The 21,720-nt window shown below is 37.2% G+C and overlaps 1 protein-coding gene across 1 annotated transcript in view; it reads left to right on the top strand.

Annotated features, from left to right (window-relative positions):
* CNTNAP5 (contactin associated protein family member 5) overlaps positions 1-21,720 on the top strand; it is a 956,089-nt gene that overhangs the window by 889,909 nt on the left and 44,460 nt on the right. The window contains exon 21 of the mRNA XM_060177957.1: positions 6,128-6,215. Coding sequence (XP_060033940.1) covers positions 6,128-6,215 — 88 coding nt within the window. The remainder of the gene's footprint in view (positions 1-6,127; positions 6,216-21,720) is intronic.

Below are 21,720 nucleotides of genomic sequence, written 5' to 3'. Positions count from 1 at the left end.
TGAAGAAACTCTCCTTTCTAAATTTAATTGTTTGGGCACCCTTGTCAAAAATTAGATGTCAATAGGTATAGGGGATTATGCCTTGATTCTCAATTCTATTTCACTGGTTAGCATGCTTATTTTTATTCTAGTATCAGAAATTCTTGATTACAATAGCCCTACAATATAGTATAAGATCTTGGAGTATGATAAGTCTTTTTTTTTTCACAAGTTTTGGCAATTCTATGTGTTGTCTGGTTCCAAATAAAAGTTTGTAGCTTTTGTTCTATTCTTTTAAAAAATTGATGGAGGCTTGAAGGGATTGCATTAAATTTGAATATGGCCCTGGGTAGAATAGTAACTTTGATGATGCTAATTCTTCTTTGTATCCATTTATAATTCTTTGAATATAGACTCATAATTTTCAGTATACAAATCTTTCACTTTTTAAAGAATTTATTTATTTATGAGTATGATAGGCAGAGAGAGAAAGAACCAGACACCACTCTGGCACATGTGCTGCCAGGGATTGAACTCAGGACCTCATGCTAGAAAATCCAGTGCTTTATCCACTTCACCACCTCCCGGACCACAGATCTTTCATTTCTTATGTTAGATTTATTCCTAGATGTTTGTTTTTGCAACTATAGACAATGGGACTGATTTCTGGATTTCTGTTTCTCCTGATTTAATGTTTGCATGAACGAATGCTTGGACTCTCAAGGCATGAGGTTCTACTTCTCCTGATTTAATGTTTGCATGAACGAATGCTTGGCATCTCAAGGCATGAGGTCCCGAGGTCAATCATTGGCAGCACAAGTACCAGAGTAATGTCTGGTTTACTTTCTCCTATCTTTCTCATAATAAATACATAAAATCTTTTTTTTTTTTTAAAAAAAAGGTGGTCTGGCAGGTTGCTCAGTGGATAAAGCACTGGACTCTCAAATATAAAGGAATGTTATTGATTTTTGTATGTTAATTTTGTAGCCTGACACCTTATTATATTGCCTGATAATTTCCAAGAACTTTCTGCTGGATTCTTTAGGTTTCTGTATGTATACTATCATATCATCCACAAATAGGAATTTGACATTTTCTTTTCCAATCTGTATCCCTTTAATTCCTTGCTTCTTCCTGATTGCTATGGCAAGAACTTCCAACACTATGTTGAATAGTAATGGTGATAGTGGACAGCCCTGCCTAGTATCTGATCTAAGTGGGAATGCTTTCAGCTTCTCACCATCTAGTATGATGTTGGCTGTGGTTTCCTGTATTCCTGATTCCACTAGGCTAAGAAATTTTCTGTCTAGTCCATTTTTGTAGTGTTCTGATCAAGAAGGAATTTTGGACTTTTTAAATTGATTTTTTTAGGTGAAAACTTTGCAAATCATATGACATTAAAATAATGTGGGTGCTATGGCCAACCAGATGCATCTCCTAATTTTGACAACAATATGGTTCCCTGGTATTCTACCAGCTGTGATTTGATGCTCTTACTTCCACAGTCTAGGTTCAATTCCTAGTTAGGAAATGAGCTGAGTTATAAAAATGTGTAGCTACAAAAGAGAAGAAAACAGGAAATAGAGTCCTCTGATGTCCCAACTGTAGAGTATAGAAGTTTGAGGAGAGGGCAGGAACAACAAAATATGTAAGAATAAGGAAACAAACAGATGCAGAATGAACAACAGATGGGGATGATGTTCTCTCAGGCAAAGACAATATGTATTTAGAGTAGAGAATGTTATCTGCGTCCAGTGTGAAAATAAGACCAGTGAATTCTGTAAGAGAAGTCCCCTGGTAGTCCAAGAGCTTTAATCTGCTGTGCAGAGTCAATGCCCAAGAGTGTAAGATAAAGAAAGGACAATTTAGAGACCAAGTATATATTAAAAATAAAAATCTAAGGATTTAAGCTGTGAACTGAAAGAAAAATCTAACAGTAGATAACAGTTTCCATTGTCATCCAGAAAAATTTTGTTTTTCCTTTTTGGTTTGCTTTTTGTTTTCATCAGTGTTTTCTAATATGGACTCAGTGGCTCTTCCAGAACTAGGGCTCAGATGCCTTCACTCTTTTATCAGCTCTGGAGTCAATTCCTCAGTTATCCATAATCCACCAGAAGCTTCAAGTAATCTGCTTTTTCTCTCTAAAACCTTATAATAACTTTATAATAGTTATATTTTCTAAAACCTCTTATTATAAGGGTTTCTCTACTTCTTTAGACTTCTGGTTAAAGTGCTAATAACCAGATAAGTTCCCACAAACCAGAACAGGGAACACACACACACACACACACACACACACACACACACACACACACACACACACACACACACGTATCATCAGCTTGTCAAAGTTCAAGGAAATATTTGCATGGAAAAGTGATTTTATGAAATGAGGACATGGCAAGGAACATTGAAGCAGGTGAATCTCAACCCAACCTTCAGTTCTAAGAATCTGTCCTTTTGTTAGGAGTCAAAGTTTTTTTTTCTTGTTTACTGTTAATGAGCCAACTTCTTTCCCTTCAGAGAGAGAGAAAGAAAGAAGAATGTTGTGTTATATGTTTGTGGGACCAGTGAAGTGGGATCCCAACAGATGACTTAGAGATACATAAGATATGTGTCTAAGTGAGGCCTTGGAGCTGTCTTCCCTGGACACAAGTCAAATATCCAGAGGAAGTATGTCCTCCACCCTCCACAGTCAGAGTGCTTTTTATTTACAAGTCATTAAAGATTCTGACTTCCAGAAGAGCTGATTCAGCAGGAAGCAAGACAAGATTGGTATGTTAGTAAAAAGCTCTAGGATGTATAGGGCAGTAATCAAATTTCTAAACATTCTAAATATAAATCCAGTATCTGAATGACCACCTGCTTAGCAAGTTACTGATTTTACACATATCAGAATCAGCCTGATCCAGGGGTCTTTCCAGACTGGATGCCTCCGCAGGGTGACTGTGTTATGTCTGAGGAGTCTGTGGATAACTCTACTGTGAACGGGACCCTCCAAGTACTGGGTTAGATACTAAATATTCGTGAAGTCTGAAATTGTCAGACATCTATTTGGAATGCACTGCTTCTTCTTCTAGCGTTTGCCCTTCTTCCGTAGCCAGTCAACAGCGTCAGGTTGAGCCTGATGTAAAGTTTCGAGACCTCCTTTGAATCTGGAGAAGTGGCAGTCGTTGACTATGTGGGTCATAGTCTGTCTGTAGCCGCAGGGGCAGTTCGGGTCATCTCTGGCTCCCCAGCCATGGAACATAGTGGCGCACCAGCCATGGCCTGTTCGATAGCGATTGAGGAGGGCCCAATCATAACGTACTAGGTCAAAGCCGGGTTGACGCTTGCAGGGGTCTGTATTGAGGTGTTTGTTCTTTACCTCAGCTGACTGCCAACTCTGTTTCCAAGAGTCTGGAACAAAGAAGTTCAGTGTAGGTGTAGGGGACCAGATTGGATGACGAGACGTCAAGCGTTGGACAGGGTGGGTGAAGATATCCGTGTATATTGGCAGGTCCGGTTGAGCGTAGACATGGGAAATGAACTTAGATGATGCCGCATCCCGACGAATATCTGGCGGGGCGATGTTGCTAAGAACTGGCAGCCATGGAACTGGGGTGGAACGGATGGTTCCAGAAATTATCCTCATGGAGGAATATAATTTGGAATCGACCAAGTGGACATGGGGGCTACGGAACCATACTGGGGCACAGTATTCTGCAGTGGAATAGCATAATGCCAGAGATGCACTGCTATAGAAGAGGAACAATCATCACAACCAGAGCTCTCCCTGTGCTGTGATATTCACAAGCGGTACTAAGTCTGGAATGAGGGCTTTGTGCATCTGAAGCTCATGTCCTACTTTTGGACTCTCTTGGGCCCAAGAAATTCTCATTAATTTTTTCCTCTTCTCCAACTTGGGCAACAAACCATCTTTCTGCCTTATTGAAAAGAGTAGTTCCAGAGATTGGAAAAGGCATGTGAGAATCTGATGTGTCAGGTATCTTGCTCTGAGGGAGTGAATCTGAACCCCTGAGCATTAACTGGAATGTAGAGGAGGACTTTGGACAGATGCCCAAAGCCCTATTTTGTACCTAAAGTGTGTACATAGCTGTATCCTGCTCAGGATACCAGGGAAGTCAGGGATATCCTTGTGATATAAGGAACTCTGTCTTCGTAGTCAATTGATAGGAAGGAGATCAGTAGAAGATATGCGTCTATTAACATAACAGATCTGTTTTACAAGTTGCTTTGACACTTGATGTTAGGATTTATAGAAAAACTGTATGACCTGCATTTTCAAAAAACACTCATCTAGTGGGAGAGAGAGGGAAACTGAAAAGTGAAATGAAAGCAGGGGAAAATGAAAGCAGATAATGATAATATAGCATCAAAAATACACAGTAAGGGATAGATAAAAAAATGAGACTAACACATCAATGAAAGTCTCCAGGAAGGAGTGGATGAGTCCACAGAGTGATGCAAAAAATAATGCTCAGTGTTTTCTAAATTGATTTTTATAGAAATTTGGAAATGAAATCACTGTATCTATTTATGCCAACATGCACAGGCAGAAATAAGGGCAAATAAAGCAAAACCATAGTGCTGGTAGGCAGGTACCTGGAAACAGCATGCTGCTTTGGGAAACTGCTAGCCTTGACCAGATTGTTAATTTCATTGGCGTTAATCCCATAGTCTGTAAAACAGTATCATAAAACCGAGTTCACAATATTCTAGGAAGGAATCCATTTTGAAAGGTTTCCTAGTATGGTGTTTTAGACACTTTAAATATTCAATAGGCAGTAAATAGTGTAGTCTTCCTTAATGAAAAGGTAAAAAATGTCCTAATTATATACCAAAAGTCATATAGTCAGAGACTTCACTCACAGATGCCACCACTATGGGGTCTTTATTACCTGAGCAGGGTCTACCTAAGGAGAAATGAGTGTAAGAAAGGCTCCAGAGCTGGGAATAGCCCTGTCAGATTATTAGAAGGCAGCTCAGCTGTAAAAGCTCATTATCAGGGGCCATGGTAGCGCAGCGGGGTAAGCACACATGGCAGGAAGCTCAAGGACCCCTGTTCGAGCCCCTGGTTCCCCACCTGCAGGGAAGTCACATCCCAAGCCGCGAAGCAGGTCTGTAGGTGTTTATCTTTCTCAACCCCTTTCTGTCTTCCCCTCCTCTCTCGATTTCTCTCTGTCCTATCCAAAAACAATGACAGTAATGACAACAATAATAATAACAACAATAATAAAACAACAAGGGCAACAAAAGGGAAAATATAGCCTCCAGGAGCAATGGATTCATAGTGCAGGAAGGGAAACCCAATAACCCTGGAGGCAAAAAAAAAAAAAAAAAAGCTCTTTGTCTCCTCTTGTGACAGGTAAACTACAAACTAAGGCCATCTTTTTCTAAGGGTAATATATGCATTGTCAGACACATCCTAGGAGAAACCAGATTTTAATAGGCTAAACGAAATAACAGAAATGATGCGGGAATGGGAATGAGGGAGGGAAATTAACAATTGCTGAGGCAAAGAGGATTCCCAAAGGATGGTCTTTGAAACAGAGTCTTCAAGAATGACAGTGGTGGCTTTTGTTCATTCCTATAAGATGAGGTGGTTTAATAGGGACATTCTGCCAGCTGTTTAGCTTGTCTTCCTTCTTCAGGGTCAAATATTTTCTTAGGAAATCCCACCCCACCCCAGTCAATGCTGAATGAATGTGTGTTCAAACTGGAGCAAGAAGTCTAAGGTAGTATGGGGGTAAAGGGGCAGAAATATAAATAAATAAATAAATAAATAAATAAATAAATAAATAAATAAATAAATAACCTACTTTTTATTTAAGGCAATCCAACCCAGCCTGTTCCCAAAGAATTTGATGAGAAAAATCTCAGTGGGGAGATAAATACATGTCAAAAGCTCTGCAGAATTTCCCAGGAGAAAACATTGTGTGAAAGCCTTTATTTCACCAAGAGGAAGGAAAAGGGTATTTTCTGTGCATTGTAATAGAATTCCTGAAGCCTTTCTCCTCTTTCCAAAGAGAAAATCCCAACAAGGGGGTTAATCTCTGTGTTTTCAAGTTATTTCCAGATGGCAGTATTCTGTGCCCTTTGAGTTTAGGCATCTGATTGTGCCCCCTTGTTTTCTGTTTTCCTGCAGATGGATCAACGACCAGAACTCACTTACACCTTCTCCCCAGAAGTCGAGTTCAGGGCTGCAAGGTCACTCACCTTGGGCAAAATCACAGGTTTGTTGTTCCAGTTCATACTTTCCCAGTGGAACCTGATAAAATAGGGGATAACTACTTTGTGTTGGCATGTCCAGTGATCCAGTCTGGGACCTCATACTGTCAGCTTTCCTAAGATCTAGAACTGAACATTTTAATATGGTTGACGTGTCCTTATATGGCCAGTAAGAAAATGACATCTATAGCTACTTTGTAAGTATTCATGGAAGGTAAGTTAACAGATAAATTATGTATAATGGTTACTTTTATTTGAGTTCTAATTAATACCTCCAGAATATTTTTTTATTTAAGTGTACTATTTAATTATTTATTTTTGCTTCAGTTTAAGCATATGGGCAACTCAGTCACTCAGTATTCAAACCCTTAGTCACTTTGTTAATTCATCACCAGTTGCAAGGGATTGGAATTTTGTGTAAGTGAACTGTATTCCTTCTTTCTACTGAAACTTGTAGGAATTTTTACTTTGTGTATTATTTGGCTATTAGTGAGAAGCATATAAGATATAAGCATTACACCTTGTTGATTAATTGAATATTCCTGATGCTGAAGTGGCAATACTTGAACCTTTAATGTTTCTTTGTGCTAAGCTCTGTTTTGTCTGCTATTCATATGAATAATTTAGTTTTATTAAGTCTGCATTTTTCTGGCCTACCTTTTCCTAGAGTGTCCCCTAAACCTTATGTGTGCTCCTGTGGATAGTATAAAGCTGAATTTTACACTTGATTCAATTTTTCCTACCCTCTTTTATAAATTGGCAAATGTAAGCTCATATCTTCTATTTGTATGGCTAAATATTTTTCTTTCTTTTTATCCTTTATATGTTCAACTTTGCCCATTAGTCTATCATGTTCATTCTCACTCAGTTAAATCACTAGGCAGGTGACATTAGTAACTAGAGGTATTTTAAGCAAGAGTTGACTTCAAATAAGAAATGAGCTCTTTCCAAAGCCAGGGAGATAGTACACTGTGTAAGCGACCTGCACTGTCATGTCTACAACCCCAGTTCTAGTCTCAGTGCTGCACAGGAAGTGCTATGACAACGGACAGAGCTGTGGTGTTATGATATATCCCACTCTCCCTTCTTTCCCTGTCTCTCTCCTTATGAAAGAAAAAAAATCCTTGTGCATGCATGAAGCATGAAGCTCAACACACACACACACACACACACACACACACACACACATACACACACACACCCATACACACTTGCAAAGTGTTGGCAGCCATTACATAGTAGTTATGTGTCAGAGACTTTTGGGATCACTCCCCAAGCAATTCTGAACTGATTAACTGCAAGTTCTAGCAATTCATATTAAGCCATCATCACTCATGTCAGAACTCATCCAGAGTCACAGTGAAGCATGTCAATGTCCAAAAGGCAGAGAAAGTGGTTGAAAAAATGGTGGTGAGGACACACATCTTAATATGACTTTGTCAGTAGAAAGAGGAAAAGGGAAGAGAGTGAATTCTGTCTCACTAAAGTCTTTCAGTACTGAATTTCTAGCACACAGTATCTACATCTGTAATCCTAGCAATAGTATCTCTAGAAAATACCTGTGTGGGGGGATGGGATAGATAACATAGTGGCTATGCAGACAGACTCTTATGCCTGAGGCTCTAAAGTTCCAGGTTAAATCCCCTTGAACACCATTAACCAGAGCTAAGCAATGCTCTGATATATATATATATATATATATATATATATGCAGTGCTCTGTTATATATATATATATATATATATATATATATATATATATATATGTAACATTATTATATTATTATATTGTCTGTGTTGCAATCCATAATGACATTTTAATGGACCAGTCAATAGTGACTGAAGTCTTGCTTAAATTGTGATTAATCTCTTATTCTAGCCCCCCGCTTAGTACTAATAATAATTGTAGTATATAGATACCGACTATACCATTTTTCTTTAGAGGGCAGCAGGTGTGCTAGGAATTGAATCCTGAGCCTCCAGTATGTGAATTGTGGGCTCTACCACCACACTGCATCCCTGGCCCCAAACACCACTGCTTTTATTTGTGAGTGTTGTCAGGAATGAACTCCATGGCTTTCTTCCTATATTTCAGAGATTTCTATTTTCCACCAAATTCATTATCATTCCATCTAATGTAATTCATCTGTGTTTGTTTTTGTTTTCCTGCATAAGGCATACTTTAACTTGAAGAAAACTTTTATTTCACCTTTACTTATGGAGGACAATTTTGTATAGTATACAGCTCCAGAGAGAAAGATGTCCTCTCTGATATTTAAAGTCACACTGGCTGGTAAAGACCCTATGCCATCCATCTCTGCCAAACTTTGTGCTTAGTATCACAGTGGTGATATGACAATGGTCATGCTAGGTGTGGCCACTCCTAGACATTAGAAATGCTACATCAGGGCCCCCTCATTGCAGGAAAACTAGTTTTCACCCCTCACTAGTACATCATTGGACATGTCTACCTTCTGCTTTTGCTGTTGGAAAGTTAACTATCATTAAGTTACTTATTTGTTCACTGAACTACTTCCCAGCCTCGAAATGTCATATATTTGAGAGTGCTATGATGGCCTTAAATCCAACATGCTAATCTCTGCAATAGAATTTAAACACATAAACTTACAAAAAACATTTAAGTGACTGATTGTTTCTAAGACTTTCCGAAAGCTATTTATTAGTGCGTGAGTGTGTGTGTGTGTGTGTGTGTGTGTGTGTGTGTGTGTCTAAAGAAAGGGTCACAGGTGTTGGTGGGGAACTATACCTAATGTCATACTATAATCTTATAAATTACTAATAATAATGGGGAAATTTCTGAATTAATAGGATGAGGGGGAAAAAGTGCTTTGGCAACTCCCGTTAACAGCACTCACGAGTGGCCATCTCTTTTAGCTTGAGATTTTATAGTTTTATTATACCTTGTCATTTTTAAATATCTTCTTTGGTCTTTGCATGCCCCCTCAATCTATTCATTAGTATATGTATATATTTATTTCTTATGAATTATGAATAGCTATGTATACATTAGTTCTCAAATTTCTTAGCATATCAAATAATACCCCTTCTTTGTTCTCTCTAGTCAAGTATGTCAAATTGGTATTACTTCTAACTCTATCCTAACATATCTTCTGTTTCTTTACAATGCTTTTGTAACACTCTCTTGCATTCTAAGCCATCACTAGTTCTTTATCTATGCATAATAGCCTATTAGACTTATTCAATCAGTCATTGTTATTTCAAATTTCCAAAAGAAATACTTTATTGTTTTTAAGCATGTCTGTTAATTTAAAGTCTTCTCTCTCATTTTTTGTTTGTGTCATTTTGTATTTAAACATTACATAATAGTTATCAGATATTTTTATTTATAAAAATACCTTATGTGAAGTTTAAAGGTGTTGATACATTTATTGATTTCTTTTTTTAATAAAAATTTTGTTACTAGTAGTTTGTTATAAGATTGCAATGTACAGTTCCACACTATACCGAAGACCAGAGTTCTGTATCCTCACCCTTCACCTCTCCAATGATAACCACCATAGTTTTCACAAGTATTACAAGCAGTTTGCTTGCTTCTGTTTTGTTTGAATTTTTTTTGGCAAATTTATGAAAATCAGATTTCCAGATTCCACATATGAGTAAAATAATCCTGTAGTTGGTTTTTATCTCTTTATTTTGCTAAGCATAATCACCTCTTCCATTCATTTTATTCCAAATGATACAATATAATCTTTTTGATTGTGTATAGTATTCCATGGAATATGTATGCTATAACTTTATCCAGTCATCTGATGATGGACATTCCATTCTTTGACTATTGTGAATAATGTAGCTGTAAACATAACTGCTGTTGTTATGTTCCTGATTCTATTCTAATACTGATCATGTCATTAAAAGTTGGAATTCCTTTCCTTCTTTTCATGTGGGACTTCACTCAGTAATTCTTGTAAGAAATATTTAATGGTGACAAATTCCTTCAGTTTCTGAATATGTGCAAATATCTTTATTTCTCCCTCATCTTTGAAGGTTAATTTATCAGGACACAGAATTTGTGTCTGGGAATTCTTATCTTTTTTAGTTGTCTCTAATTTGTCCTCAATCTTGCTAATTCTGTCTTCAACCTCATTTATTCTATTGTCTCTCCCCTCTGCTGTTTTCTCTATTTTGTTACCCTGTTCTGATACTGTTTTAGGTTGCTCAGCTAGTTGTGTTCTTAGCTCAGCTACTTCAGCTTTCAGCTCTTTAATAACCTTGAGATATTTAGTGTTTTCTTCTAGGGTCTCATTTGTTGTTTCTGCATTTCTGATGAAAATTCTTTCAAACTCTTTACTCATTCCTGTAATTATTTCCTTAAATAGTGTTTGGATGTTGACTTCATTATTTTGTGCTTCAACCGATGGGGGCTTTTAGCTGGACTCTTGTCCTGGTTCCTTTCTCCAATATTTCTTCTTGTTGGTTTAACCATTTTATATAGTATCCTATGAGGACCCTCTCTCAGTATTTTTCAAATTACTGATCACTAGTGCCTGGATTGACTTGTGTTTAATTAGGTACTTAAAGGGTTCATGGTTGTTGAAATTGACAGTTGTTTCAATGGTATTTTAATCTCTGAGTTGGAGCTCAGTGGTTTAAAAGCCTCTTTTGTTCTTTTTCTTCCCTGTAGGCTATGGAAGTCTAAGGACTTTTACACTATAAGTAGGGTTCTTAGCTTAATCACTGACTCCTGACAAAGAGATAAAGCAGGGTGGTGCAGAGATAATCCAGTGGTTATGCAAAGAGACTTTTACAACACCACTGCTAGGCCACTGAGTTATAGATCTTCTCCTGAATTTCCTCATTAGTTCCCTGTCCTCTGGTGTCAGCACAGGGCCTCCCTACTGCTGCTTCAGATTCTGAGGACAATAGCAATGGAGACTCACAGTTGCATTTGGCAAGTCTCAGGGGAGTCCTCTCCTCCCTTCAGCCTTTCCCTTGTTGAGGAAACAGACTGGAGGTAGTGTCTCAACTGGTAAACTGCTGGACTGTTACCAGCCACTTTATCTCTCCCTAGGCTCCTGTCTGTCCATGAGCTACACATGTTTACACCCACTGGTGATTTGGTGGGTTCCTGAAGTCGTTCCAGGCCCATGCTGTGGCGGTCCCAGGTTGTGTCCTTTGGTATTCCTAGTTGACCCGGGAGAGGAGAGGAGAGAAACACAGCTGCTGCTGCTCTGTAGCCCCCGGAAATTCTTATCTCTTAATACTTTGACTATGCCACTCCACTCCATTTTTGCCTCTAGGGCTTGTAATGAGAAATCTGATGAAATCCTGATGGTTCTGCCTTTGTATGTGATTTTCTACCTTTCCCTGGCAGTCTGTAATGTATTTTCCTCATCCCTGGTTTTGAATAGTTTTACAGTGGTGTGTCCTACTGTGTGTCATTTTGGATTAAAATTTTAGGTGTGTATTCACCTTCTTGGATTTCTATATTTTGAATACTGCTCAGGTATGGACCATTTTCTTCTAAAATTTCTTTTATATATTCTCTACTCCATTCTGCCTCTCCTCTTCTTCAAAGAAAACAATAACTCTGATGTTTGTCTTTCTGATGGAGTCCTCTGTTTCACAGAGAAGTGCTTCATTTTTCTTAAACCCGTCCTTTCCAAGAGTTCTAAATTCAAAATGTGGTGGTTGATATTCTGTCTTCCACCTGAGGCTCGTAAGAGGCCCAAACTGCACTCAAAGTGTTCTTTGGGCCCTGCAGTTCTTTTTGGATTTGTTTTTTCTGTACTTTGTAATTAGTTGGTAAAATAGTCACTGAGTTTTTGAATCTTAACTTTAGTTTCCTGAATTGATTTCATAATGAGTTTTCTGAACTCTGTCTTTTTTTTTTTTTTCCTAAATCTGTATATGTCTAGTCATTGGGGTTTCTGTCCTTTCTGTCTGTGTATTCCTCAGTTTTCCTTTTAGTGTGGCTTTCTTTGTAGCCTTTCTTTCAGGAGGCTCTCTGGCTAAGGTCTTTGATTTTCTGTTAATTTACCTTTCTGGAGGAGGGGAGATTTTATCCTGAGTCACCAGGCTGGGTCAGTGTCCTTCATGTCAATGTAGTGTCTCCTTGCTGCTGTGCCAACCTCTGTGGGGCAACAGCATAGGAAACTCAAGAAGTCACAATGTAACTAACTTAAGTTTTTAGGTGAATTTTTCTTTTTAATGGTTTATTGTTGCGTCAACATAGACCCAGAAATGGAGTGTCTCAACAGTTACTACCCAATCAAAAAATAAGGTAAAAAACAAAACAAGATAATTTCATAATAAGTGAGAACAGAAGATTAAAAGCATAATCTTTGCTTCAGATATGACTCAGAATCCAAGTTGGATTGTGATTCAATTAATCATCTGCCTGTTTCTTACTCCTCTTTTGACATGATTTACCTCTCTGTGAATATTCAACCCTAGGCAAAGAGCAACAGAGGTAGAATCAGCAACTCCACAGCCATTTCACTGATGCTAGTACAAAGCAAATTTCTTTTTTCTAAAGTTTCCAGAGAAAAATTCTGGATTGAGACACAAAGAACTAATCATGTTTTGTGACAATGGTTACAACAGTCTAGCAATGGTAATATATGAAGTGGTTACTCCTGGATTATGTATTGGCTCAGCACAGCATTAATAATATGTGATGAAGAGTTGGGGGTCCTCCATTTTGTAGGCATATTTTAGTTATATTCCAAGACCTGTGGCTATACTAGTTTTTTTTTTTTTTCCTTGAGCCTGAATTCTGATATGCAGGCAGATCCAAGTTATTGTCTATGGAGATGATGTCTTGGCTGGAAAAATGACCAGGAAGCTGGATCAGGGAAGAAAGTAGCTCCCAAATATGGGAAAAGTGTATAAATATTGTTGATAGTAAACCCTATCAATTTTACATGATCTGGGGCCCATAGTCAACTCTTCATCTTCATTATTCCAGCCTTTAGGTTCATGACTAGTCAACTTCAAAAAGAAGTAAATAAAAGTTTTATTTATTTTATTATGATATAAAGAGAGAGAAATAGGCAGGAGAGAGGGAGAAAGAGAGATTCTCTCAGGCTCCTGCAACACTCATAAAACTTCCTTCCCCTTTGCAGGTGGGGACTTGTGGCTCAGACCTGAGTCCTCATATATGGTAATATGTGTTTTACTGATGCTTTCCCTCACCCTTGATACCTTTTAAGCAAGAAGGATAGCAGTTACATGCAGTAAGTTTGCTAAGTTTGCTTAGTTTTTGTACTTGATTTTGGGATTCTGTTGTGCTTTGTTCCACTAACTATGCAAGTGTGTTGCAAGAGCAAGGTGATATTTAAGAGATGTTCTATGAGAAATCTATATCTTCTTTGAAACAAAAGTCTTCTCTGAAGAATTATTTCAAGTAAATGTATAATGTTCTTAAAGTTTATTCTGTTTATTACCATACCTATTGATTTAGTGTAGAGGGCAATTTCCAAAACATAGCTTCTTTTGGTTCAGTTTCTAATACTGCTTATATGTGTTTCAAGGTATATCCAGAATTAACATATTTTATTTATTTTTTTGCCAGAAGTGTTATTGCTGGGGCTTGGTGCCTATAAAACTCCACCACTTCTGATGGCCTTTTTTTGGCTTTTTTGATAGAATGAGAGATAGAGAGTTATGCCACTATTTTGTATGTTGATATTGCTCCCTCCCACCTTACTTATTTCCAGGAATTTTTTACTGTGCTCATTTGGGTTCTCTATGTATGGTATCTTCTCTACAAACACTGACAGTTTTATTTATTTTCTTCCAATCTGAATCTTTTCAGTTCCTCCTGTCTCTTTCCTAATTGAGATGTCTAGGATTTTGTACACTATATTAAATATTAATAGTGATTGTGCACAGCTTTGTCCTATACCTTGTCAAAGGGAAAACTTTGAGTTTCTCACTATTCAGTATGATGCTGGTTGGAGGTCTGTTGTATATAGCTGAATATTTTGAAGACTTTTCTTTTAGCCCCATTTCTTACTGTTTTGGCCATAAAATTATTGTTAAATCTTGTCAAAGGTTTTATCTACGTCAAATAATTATGTGGATTTTGGTTTTCTTTTTATGTAGTGGATCACATTTACAGAATTATGTGTATTGGACCAGCCTTGAATTTCTGGGATAAATCCTACATAGTCATGGTGTACAGTTTTTTAATGTGCTACTGGATCTGGCTTTCTAGAATTCTGTTTAATATATTATCAACAGTGTTCATCAGGGATACCAATCTATTTTTTCCTTCCCTCCTTCCTTCCTTCCTTCCTTCCTTCCTTCCTTCCTTCCTTCCTTCTTTCCATTCTTTCTTTCTTTCTTTTTTGTACTATGTCCATATTTTGTTTTTTAAATAATTTATTTATTCATGAGAAAGATAGGAGGAGATAAAGAACTAGCCATCACGATGGTATAGGTGCTGCCAGGGATCAAACTCAGGACCTTATGCTTGAGGTGCCGTAGGCACCACACAACCTCCCAGACCACTGTCTGTCTTTTTTTTTAAATTTTTTTTATTTTTATACTTATTTATTTCCCTTTTTGTTGCCCTTGTTTTTCATTGTTTTTGTAGTTATTATTGTTGTTATTATCGATGTCATCATTAGATAGGACAGAGAGAAATGGAGAGAGGAAGGGAAGACAGATGGGGGGAGAGAAAAATAGACACCTGCAGACCTGCTTCACTGCCTGTGAAGTGACTCCACTGCAGGTGGGGAGCTGGGGGCTCAAACTGGGATTCTCTCATTTTGTGCCATGTGCACTTAACTCGCTGCACTACTGCCTGACTCCCCCATATTCTTTTTTAAAGCTTTTTATTAATCTTTTAAATTTATTTTGAAATGGACGATAGAGAGAAATTGAGAGGGAAGGAAGAGATAAAGAGAGACACCACTTGTGAAGTTTCTCCCCTGCATTTGGAGGCCGTGGGCTTGAACCTGGGTCCTTGCACTTGGTAACATGTGCACTCAACCAGGTGCACCACTCTTGGGCTCTTCTGCCTGCTTTTGGTGGTAAGGTGATGTTGACTTCATAGAACTTGTGAGGGAATTTTCTTGTGCACTCAATATTTTAGAAGTTCTTGATAAGTATAGTAATAGCTCTTTCTTAATATTTTTGTAAAATCTTCTGGGTCTTCATTTTATTATTGGTGTCATTTTTTCATTACTGTTTCAGTTTCTTTGCTTATAGTTGTTTTTTCTTTTTTTTTTTTTTCTAGTCCTGCTAGTTCAGTCCTGAGAGGCTGTGTGTTTCTAGAACTTGTCTAGGTTATCTAGGTTATTGACATTCATAGAAGCCTCACATAATGCTTTGGGTTTCTGTGATGTCTATTAACCTACTGTGAATACTCTACTTTCATTTATACAAACATTTATTTTGGTCTTCTCTCTCTCTTTTTCTTTCTTTTTTTTTTTTCTTTGTAGTGAGTCTGGTCAAAGTTTTGTCAATGTCATTTGCCCTTTAATAACCAATTTCACTATATAATAGGCCCTCAGAGTTTTCCTCCTATCCACCCTTTCCTCCCTCCCCAGAGTCTTTTGCTTTGGTGCATCACGTAATAATGGAGATGAAGTGGTCCACATGATTTCTGACATAAAATAGTATCTCAATAAATGCTTGAGAAAATAACAGAAACTAATAGTGATATAAGAAAAACTATTGACTCAGCTAGCTTTATGTATATGTTTTACTAATAATTTAATATTTTAATGATAATTTAATATGTTTAATATACACCATGAATAAACAGAATCTCAGAGGCAACTAACTTGCCCAGTGTTACAAAACTATCAAGAGATGAGCTTGGTGTTTAAAGAAAGATGCTATCTGTCTGAATTCCATGTTCTGAATTAGGTCTCACATATTTAGGATCTTACACAATAGAAGTGTTATTCCAGACAATCTGTAGTCTCTTACTAGAGGAATTCTGAATTAAAGTGTTTACCCTCCCATGTGCTGTGTTCAAAAGTGTGGGAACAAGCTCCACTGGTCCATGACACTGAAGTCTCCACTCGGGCTAACTCAAACAAAATTACTCAAACAAGGAGAAATATTCTAAGACTAAAGTTTATTTTAAGAAAGGCCAGTGTGGCTAACACCCTTCTGTCTGATGAGGACAGAAGAAGTGTGCGCTCTAACAAAGAACAGTCGATCTTTTTATAGGTTTGTAACAAAGAAATTCCACAGAATGCTTACATCAACAAGAAGTATAAGGAGTACATCTGAAAAGGAGGTTAGGTTCACAAGAAAGATATAGATTACATAGGGTAAATATCAAATGGCAGGCACATCAGTTATCTCAGGAAAAGTACAATATTTTTACTAACTAATCTCATATGGTATTGAGATAGGCAATAATATGAAGGTTAACAGGTCACATAGTTTCTCATCAGTCCTTGGATCATCACTGTGGCAGAGAGGGAGGCTTTGGCCTCTCACAATACCCACAGACCTCTGGGAAACCACGGAGTTGTCAAGCCATATATAGTGTTGATTAAATCATAGTTTGTGCTAGTCTAAAACATGCATAAGTCCAGGATATCAAGATACAGTATATATTGTATTAGATGTTACCCAACACAAAAGCAGAATGGAGGCTAGGCTTTAACCATGGTGATGGTGCTGGTAGAGGGGGATGTTTCCAGGCTTTGAAATTGGCCCAGATTTTGAATCAACACTGGCATTCCCTAAATGACCTGGTAAAATATATGAATCTTCTGAACTTCATTTTTTCAGTTGGACTATGTATATTCAGTCATATAAAATATAATGCATAGTAAAATATAATGTATAGTATATTACATGATACTATACATTATATTATACTATATATAATATTATACTATATTATATTATACTATATTTACTATATAACTGAAATGCCTGTTATTATTTGGAAGATTAAGTAATAATGGAGATGAAGTGGTTTGCATGATCTCTGACATAAAATAATATTTCAATAAGTGCTTGAAAACACAACAGAAACTAATAGTAATAATATATGAACACACCACTATTGACCCAACTAGCTTTATGTATATGCTTTACTGATAATTTAATATGTGATAACAGTAGATAAAGGAAGGAAATTTGCTGTATTAGAAAACAAATATTCATTTGGTCTATATAATTTACATTTGTCTGATAGCATATTTTCTTGCTAATGTTTAAAATAATAGTGAAATAATCCAACCAATTTGAGAAACTTCCCCTTGACTAATAGTTGTAGATACTTTTTATTCAATGCAAACAATTTTCCTTTGAGACAATGTCTGTTAATTAACAATGATGTAGAAGACTTGACCAAAGCAGTTGTCTGTAGTGTTAGGTGACCTGAGAACAAATCCATGTGCCACTAAGAACTAATTGTTTGAATTGTTAATGATTTAAGATAGTTTCTTTTTAAGGTATTATTGATTCATTTGAGAGTAGTATTGGACTCTGCAGTCCTGACTTAAGGGAAGAGTTCAAAGAAGAGAAATGGTTGCCCACACCTTATATAATTGGCTTACATGTCATTCTTCTTTCTTGTAGTTCAGGGGCAACAAGTAAAGCATTAAGCATCACCGACTCTAATACATGCCTGGTAACTTATGAGGATGATGGTGGGCCCAGTTGCTAGTTTCTGATAAAGTGGTATCCAGAGTTTAACCAGCCCAAGCCTATATAACATTATTCAAGTTTCTATTCTCAGGAGTAAACACATCTCAGATGAACTTTATCATCTAATGAACCATATAGTATGTGAAGGATAAACTGTGCTTGAATATATGGGAACCTAGTCTGATTTGAAAGATGTGGAGTCACTACTTTCAGACTCCTCCATTTGTCAACATGGAATGATTGCAAGGTTCCAGTGACAGGAGTTGAGTCTTATCTGTGGCTTTTACCTCCTTCTTACAAACTATAGAAATGATCCCTGAAAATATAGTCTTCCAATATTGACAAGTAAAGGCTTTGTTAAGTGTTGAAGCAGTGCTGCAGGTGTCTCTCTGTTTCTCCCTCTCTATCTCCCCCTTCCCTCTCAATTTCTGTCTGTCTCTATCCAATAAATAAATAAAGATACTATTTTAAGAGAAAGTACATTTATTTCATCTGTAGAAAATGAAAAGTAATCATACTACACACAATGTTCTTAAACTAATTAGCTGCAGCTGGATCTTGAATTCTCTGGGATTCTTGCAAACTTTGTTGCTTTCTCAGAATGGAAATTGGCAGCAATGCAGATAGTGAATGGGTTTACAAGGAGCTACTTCAGAGCTGGAATTCAGTAAGTGGACAGCAATTATGGCATTATCAATTGTATCCCTTTGAGCCTCAGTCTTCTCATCTGTAAAGTAGCAATAATACTCACTTGTTTGATTTGTGTAGATAAGTTAGTACCTCTAAATATTGGAGCATAGTGTTTGAAAAACACTAGCTATTGTGAATAAAATCAGACAGTCATGTTGCCCATTGATTTTGTTTTGTTTTTGGCTGATATTATTTTTCCTTGCCAATGGAAGTACTATTGATTTGTTTACCTTTTGCCTGGGGAATCTAGGACAAGTGTTATAAATGTCAATGTTGACAAGGTAATGAATAAAGTAAAAAGGATCCAAGCTAAGAATAATGAGCTCTCTGGAATAATGAGCTATTTATATATTTCTTCTAAGTATAAGAGAAGAAACAACTAATTGGTTGGAAGCTGAAAAGAACAGTAGAACAGGCACAAATTTGCATTCTAGATGCTTTTTTTCTTATGGAAGGAATGAAAATGAAGGCATAAAGAGGGTCATGGTATCTCATTTAGCCTATTGGTTTTTATTTTGAGAGGAAACTATTAGTAATTAATTAAAGATCAAAGCAGATAATAAGAAGGTGAAATTCCTTTCCACTTAGCAGCAATTATAGTACACCTACTTCTAGGACACTTTCATCTGAATCCTTGGATTTCTCTATTTTACTTGAATAAGATTTATTGCTAGAGATAAAAGTAAGAACTTGATACCCACATCTAATATACTAATATTCTCTGTCTTTTGATTGACAGAAAGTTATGCCATTTGCTTGCTAGCGGGGAGGAAAAATAATTATATTTTTATAGCTAGGAATGTTCTAGCTTTAGTTTATCTCTTAGCATGAACTTCTGCATATTCTCTTTTAGTTTTATTTTTAATATATTTTGGAAAAAATGTAATGAGAGAGAAGTAAAGATTCACAGAGAGAGTGAGAGTGAAAGAAAGAGTGAGAGATACACCAGAACACTGCTCAGCTCTGGTTTATGGCAGTGCTGGGTATTGAACCTGGGACTGTGAAGCGTCGAGCACAGAAATCTTTTGCAGAACCATTTTGCTATCTTCCCTGCCCTGTAAATTCTAATCTACCCCAACTTGTGAGTACGTTTTATCTTTATTATTTATGTTCCTGGTTTACCAAAAATACATCTACAAAGTATGTTTTCATAGATCGTATTAGGTTAATATTATACAATGTTTGAAATCATAATTGTCCCTAGCATTCTTTAAAGACAATTGTTACAATAAATGCCATTAGACTACCCATTATTCACAGAGCATTATTTTAAGTGAAGCTGATAATAATGTAAGATGTATAGTTTTAAGGATCTTTGCTCCCAAGGTGATGAAACCATACATCTATGGAATAAGACATTTATTGTAATGATTACAATATGATTATTTTTCATGAGTGTTATGTGGAGGCCATAAGAGTGATATTGTTTCCAGTAGAAGTAAGGCAATTGGTGTTCCAAGGAGAGATCACTGTGACTCTAGTTTTGAAGCACTTGTTTGATCTCAGTAGAAAGAATGCACTATTGGGAGGAAGAATAGGTATTGTGAACTAAGTAAGACAGTGGGAAGGTGAAGAGAAAGCTCTAGAAACTATAAGTAAACTTTCTGCAGATGGTCTCATTCACACAAGAGAATGTAAAGGAGGAAGGAATATAGAGAAATTCAGCTGAGAACATACCACATACTGTCTCCAGAGCTCTGCAGAACATGAAATCGAGGATGCAGAAGGAAGCTCCTATAGAGGACTCTCATCATCAGAGATGCTGTTGTCCTTTTTTGACTATAGTTCCTGTGGGGGGAAAAGGAAGAGATTCTTAGAGCTTTGCTAATGCCTGGTCTTCTGATACAAATGGAGAAAATTCTGTAACAGTGGGTCAGGTAGGCAGGTACAGGTGAAGGTTGTGAAGTGGAATTGGAAGACTTGGACCATTTGCTGATAAGCTGGGTGGAAGTGGAATAGAGAGTTATAGCTGTATTTATTTGATGCCTGGGGAAATCACAGAATTTTAATCAGGTTTGCAACTTGGAACAGCAATTAAAGTAGATTATAAAGCCGATGTTTTATATATTTTTGCTTTAAGCAGACACTCCAGGCCTGCTCAACAACTTCTGGATGTGTAAAATCCCTATCACCAAGGGCAGGAAGCAAAGCGATGCCATGGACCAGGAAGATCATGCTGGAAATAGTCCAGCTTGGAACCTTCCCATTGGCAAATGTGCTACCACATCAGCCTTCTCTGCTTAGTACTCATCTCTTTGCAGCCAGACTCTATTTACAGTTCCCTGACTTGTATTTCTTATCTGTGCATGTAACTGTTTCTCTGGGGGAAAACTGGCCTTTGAAGGACTTTCATTATCCATGTTCTTATCTCTTATTTCAGACAGCCCAATTCTTTGTATCTCTTTGTTCTCCACATGCATTTTTATAGGATATGTGGGTCCTCAGTGCTTTGGATTGGAGTATTACAAATAGAGTTACTATTTTCAATTCAGGAGAAGAAGGTCTGTGTTCATAGTCCCGATTGTAAAATCTATACTAGGATGAACAGCTCTTCTAGTTTGTCTAACAGAGATTTCCAGAGATGTAAGATTTTCAGTGCTAATATTCAAGCAGTCCTGGGCCAAAATGGGCAGTCACTCAGCCTAAAATTGGATTTAGTTCTAGCATTTTGAATAGTTTAATGGAACTGAATTCAGGGGGTTGGATGCTAGAGGAGCAACAGAACCTCGAGCATTTTACAACCACAGTTGAGCTCACTGCCTTGATTCCAGCACATGTGTAGTAGGCAGATTCTGGCAAGTCTGGAGCAGTAGAGAGAAAGAACCAATAGATCTACCAAGTAATGCTTACTAAACCCCTACTGAGATGCAGGTTCCAGCAGCCAGATGGGGTAAAATGACTAAGGAAAGATATGAGACTGTAGACTGTGCAGAGATGTAATTTCACGGGGAGTTACTGTCCCAGAGCAGTTGGTCTCCAAGCCACATCAGTCAAGGTCATCCTTGGGACATCCTGGTTGAGTGCACATGTTGCAATGCTCAAAACCTGGCTTTAAGCCTCTGGTCTCCACCTGCTGAGGGAAAACATTGTGAGTAGTGAAGCAGTATTGCACTGTGGGTGTCTCTCTGGCTCTCTTCCTCTCTATCACCCCCCTTCCCTCTCAATTTCTGTATGTCTTTATCAAATTAATAAAGGTAATAAAAAAAATAAG

The sequence above is a fragment of the Erinaceus europaeus genome, chromosome 18 (genome assembly GCF_950295315.1).
Source record: "Erinaceus europaeus chromosome 18, mEriEur2.1, whole genome shotgun sequence".
In the NCBI taxonomy this organism is placed as follows: Eukaryota; Metazoa; Chordata; class Mammalia; order Eulipotyphla; family Erinaceidae; genus Erinaceus; species Erinaceus europaeus.
The sequence above is the reverse complement of the archived record's forward strand: the minus strand, read 5'-3'. Positions and strand labels throughout refer to the sequence as shown.